Source organism: Opisthorchis viverrini (assembly GCF_000715545.1).
Source record: "Opisthorchis viverrini unplaced genomic scaffold opera_v5_616, whole genome shotgun sequence".
In the NCBI taxonomy this organism is placed as follows: Eukaryota; Metazoa; Platyhelminthes; class Trematoda; order Opisthorchiida; family Opisthorchiidae; genus Opisthorchis; species Opisthorchis viverrini.
The window spans coordinates 25,435-29,876 of record NW_008752276.1 but is presented as its reverse complement, the minus strand read 5'-3'; the positions used below and the strand labels follow the sequence as shown (position 1 = coordinate 29,876).

General features: G+C 44.0%; 1 protein-coding gene across 1 annotated transcript; it reads right to left on the bottom strand.

Moving 5' to 3' along the window:
- Window positions 1-178: 178 nt before the first annotated feature.
- Window positions 179-1,592, bottom strand: T265_15574 (hypothetical protein; the record flags this gene model as incomplete). Its single annotated transcript, XM_009178646.1, has 2 exons — window positions 179-274; window positions 1,422-1,592. Coding segments are annotated over 2 exons (267 nt in total), but the record flags the coding sequence as incomplete, so codon positions are not given.
- Window positions 1,593-4,442: the final 2,850 nt, after the last annotated feature.

Sequence of the window (4,442 nt, the reverse complement as noted above, 5' to 3'; positions counted from 1 at the left end):
AGAAATTAACAAGTAGGTCAATTGGAAAGAAATGAAAGGCTCCAAATTCTGTTCGAACCGGGTTCGCAGGCTTGTTTTGGAATATATTTCCAAGACTATGAGTGTGCTTTCTGTCACACATCTGATTAAGTGTTAAATAATAATCCTTTACGCAGAAATAATTTAGATATATTTACCTGGGATTGTTTGCAATATCGTCGTAGGCGAGCGTAATTATATTCTGCGCTGGAACGTTGTTTTGACGTACGATCTGGTACGCGTGATAAACGTCAGCCTGAATGAGAACACAAATGACAAATGAACTATGGATAACAGGCGGAGTGAGGCATGGAGGCTAAAAAAGGCAAGCAGCGTGTGTAGAATAATCCATGCTTGGTGGAGCATCAGTTCTCCCAACAGTATTGGGATGCATTATCACAAGAACAGGAAGCAGGATTCCGCTCTGGAAGGGCTTGTATGGACCACAGTTCCACATTCGGTCAAGTGTCCGAACAACGGCCTGCTCATCGAAGTTGTGCAATCTTGGTATCCCTTGACTTCGAAAATACGTCCGAATCTGTCTTTCGCTTGCGTACCAGATAAATAGCCACATTGCGGCGAAACTCATTGGTAATAAAATATTACTCACTGAATCTTAAGAATGGATACAGACACACTAATTACGTGCAACATTTCCAATATGATTCTCGTATGACCTCATGCAAATGATACACGAGAGGACGAACGAATCTTACCAAGATAGATTTCTGTATGTTAATTCCGACTACACTCTACTTGATCTCACCAAGTAGTATAGATTTATCCGCTCACATTGCTTAGCAATTTCAGTGCTTTCGCCAAAACAGCCAATGTTGTTCGTACATCAGTGGTCTTTGTTGAGGTTTCTGACACCTGGTTCATACAACAGGTCTCTCTAAGCCTCGGCAGTGCGGAGCCCGGGAGAGTTTCTCTAATATAATCAAGCTACAATGTCAGGTCAGATGATTATTGGTGGCGTGAAAACCATCGAATCCGTGTTTTATATAACACCATACCTTCAACTCGCAGGCCGTGATTTCACCTAACATAACGCAACAATAAACACTTACGGGTGAGGAAAGTCAGATTCCGATTAACGTGACTCACGCTATCCACCTCAATGACACCTGAGTTTAATAGGACCGGAAAATCGACTCCACCCAAATCAAAATATCGTTTTACGACAAGTAAATACTGACGAAAACTAACATCGGCCACGGAATATGTGTCCCTTAGTGTGTCTATTAGATGTGACTTCTATCCACCGTCGTCTCGACTTAAATATCACAGCCATGGAGACAACTAGTTAGGATAGAGCTGTTTTGTGGGACCATTGTTGCAAACTTCCGCTTTGAAGAAGAACGTTCGAGCCTCAAACCAACAAACAACCAACGGAAACCTACTTGGTGTCGATAATTTTCCCAGGTGTTGGAACCAGCGGCAAGGACAACCCAGTTCTCCGACGGATTATTGTTGAATAAAGATGACCAATTGTGGTTACCGATGGCCTCCAACCATGCAACGTGGTCGATGCAGAACAAGAACGCGATAAGGAGCGAAAAACGACGCATCATATTCAGGAATACTTGAAACTTCATGCGCCTGGGATTTTATACTGTGCGTCTCCTGGGAATCGACCTTTGACCTATAAATGTATGGCAATAATGTGAAAAATGTATCCACCACAAATCTAGTGGTTCTGCAGTACAAAGTTCATGCTGATCTGTGTATGTTAGGCCATTTTGATCAGCTTGTTCAATGATTGATCATTCCAACAATGTGTGCACATTGGTGATTTGCGGTGTTTTCTAGGACTTCGTTGAGCAGCAACCTGGGTCTACAAAATTATTTTCACGTATCTGCGGGCTTCATGAGTACCTTTAAAAATCCTTCGTCCCATGAGGACAATAATGCGGCTTTTTGTAATAAAACGTCATAGTGAAAACGTGTATCCCAGTTGGAAGAGTCTTAACCTCTCAACAATATCAGCGACAGGAAGAAAGCCTCCGCTGCGGGTACTTTATTATAAAATTCCAACTGACCATTTACAGACTATTAGACATGAAAGCATACGTCTCATATGCATCCTTATTACAAAAATGGAACATCCATCTTCACGTGACCGCATCTTGCTGAACGTTCCTGGATATTCATTGAGTGTTTCTAAAGTCGAAGTAAATAGTAAAAAACGAGTCCACATATTCCGGAAAGATCTCCGTTTTCAAGCCAATTTTCTGATCAACCGGAAGACGCGGATGTCGACCGTACATCAGCATAAGCGGATACTTGCCCGTGGTCTACTGACTGAGAGCACGATAAACTAGCAACGCCATTAGCAAGTTCGCTTCCCAGTCACCTCTTTTGGCCGCTAACCACTCGTTGCTCGTTCGATTATTACGTTCGGTTAAGCCATTTGTGCGATAGTGGTAAGGTGCCGTCCTTAGTTGTCTTCTACCCAGCTTATGCGAGCAAAACCTAAACTCCTCGCACCCGAAGCAAGGCCTCAGATCGCTTACGATCACTTTTGGCGCCCATGTTTGGCCACGATGGGATCAATTACCACTCCGCTGATCGTCGTCGCCTGCCGATTGGGTACGACTGCCGCACCGTTCCACTAAGAAAGGGGTTCTGTCCGTGACGTCCACAGACAACAACTCACCGCTTTCTGGGAAAACAATAGGTTCCATGGGGTGGACTTCCTCTGTCGTGTTCTGTTTCATCACTTGACATCGCTTACAGGACACCACATAATCCATCGCCTCACTTCTCACTTCGGGCCAGTAGGCCCTCTGCCAAAGTATATGCCATCACATAGTATTCGACGGTAAGCCAGGTTTTACGGGTAGCGTGGCATCCGAATCAGTGGTGTTCCAGTAAACTATGCCAGCTTCATTCGGACTCACACAGTCAAAGTGATTCTGAACTGTTTCCAATTCTTTGTCTGCCTCTTTTGTGCTTCTATACAATCAAACAAAGGCAAGTCGGTCTTCATGGTGATGTACGGTCGATATCCGCGTCTTCTCCTCGATCAGAAAATTGGGTTACGGCGAGTATCACCCATTTACACTTGCCTGATTGTCAGTGAATTTCCAGAGAAGTTCGAGAAGATGCCTTCGAGAAGAAGAAGAAGAAGAAAAAAAAAGTTCACTTTGAAACAAGGTGCTTGAAAGGGTTTTAGTTTCCCGTCCCATTGCCTCCAAAATTGCAATTGGTGTTTTCTAATAAGCATCTACGTGACTAAGGGCTTCCCTACATTCACTGGTACATAAATTACAACGTATACATATTCGCTGTATACTAGCGAGTAGAGCGTTGAGTACTCCGAAATCAATGAGCTAGAAATTCATCACCTTCAAGCTAACGAAATCATGTTTGATGTACCGCCGGCAAGTAGCTAGGCTCTGGGGGCGTGCATGTTGACTATGTTCATTCTCCAAGTCACACAACTCATAAGTTTGCTGGAAATCCTTCAACAACTCACCACCGGTTTGGTCATTCATCGTTATCGGTCCCCGAGTTTCTATCTAAACCATAATCTACTTGAACCGCATTTGGAGATATTTTGAGAGCTTCGCTCATTTGCACATGAATTCGGTTTTGATAGGAGACTCAGATGTATCCAGTTGAATTGCCTGTTTGTGATGGTCCGCTTCAGCCAAATGTGGTGCACAAGCTTGCTTAGTATTCCGCTGGTGCGATATTCGGGGTACGCAATACGCTGTTTTAAGGCGTATTACATTTCTGGTTAAATTTGCTGAAAACTCTTAGGCAACCAATGGCAGGTTTCGTCGTTCTTGGGGCTCCCGTCGAACACGAATTGGTGTGCAAGTGAGACTAGTTGTCGATTCCCAAATAGGACGAAAATGTTACGCAGAGATTTTTGGATTTTCGGTTTTGGTTGGCTTCACTAATATGTCAGGGGAAGGATAATTTCATTGAATTGCGAGACTTACTCCTCAGAACTGGTCACTCGAAGCGGTCACTCACTCAAAACCCCTGCATGAGATAACAAGAATGACTGTTCACCGGTATCACAACATTGTCATTTAAATTCCGTTGCACTAACCAGTTAAATCGTAATGAGTACATACCGCCTCGTAACAAGCAACTGTCTCGGACTTTGGCGATCCGTCGATTCCGGCTAGATGCAAGGTCGTTGTACCCGGGATGAATCTGTCCAAATTTACTGTGGACTCACTCATCGATCATCGAGGCTTCCTCTTTTGCCTGAATGAACGAAGCGTTTGAGCACCTTCTGACTTTATGGCCTTCCAAAAATCCATAAACCAAATGTCCTGGTGAGACAGATGGCAGACAGAATAGGTTCCACACCGCATGAAGTGGCCAGAATCTTGGCCGGCATTTTAAGCCCCTCACCGGGAAATCTAGTGCTTACATTAAAAATTCACGTGACTTCGCCAACA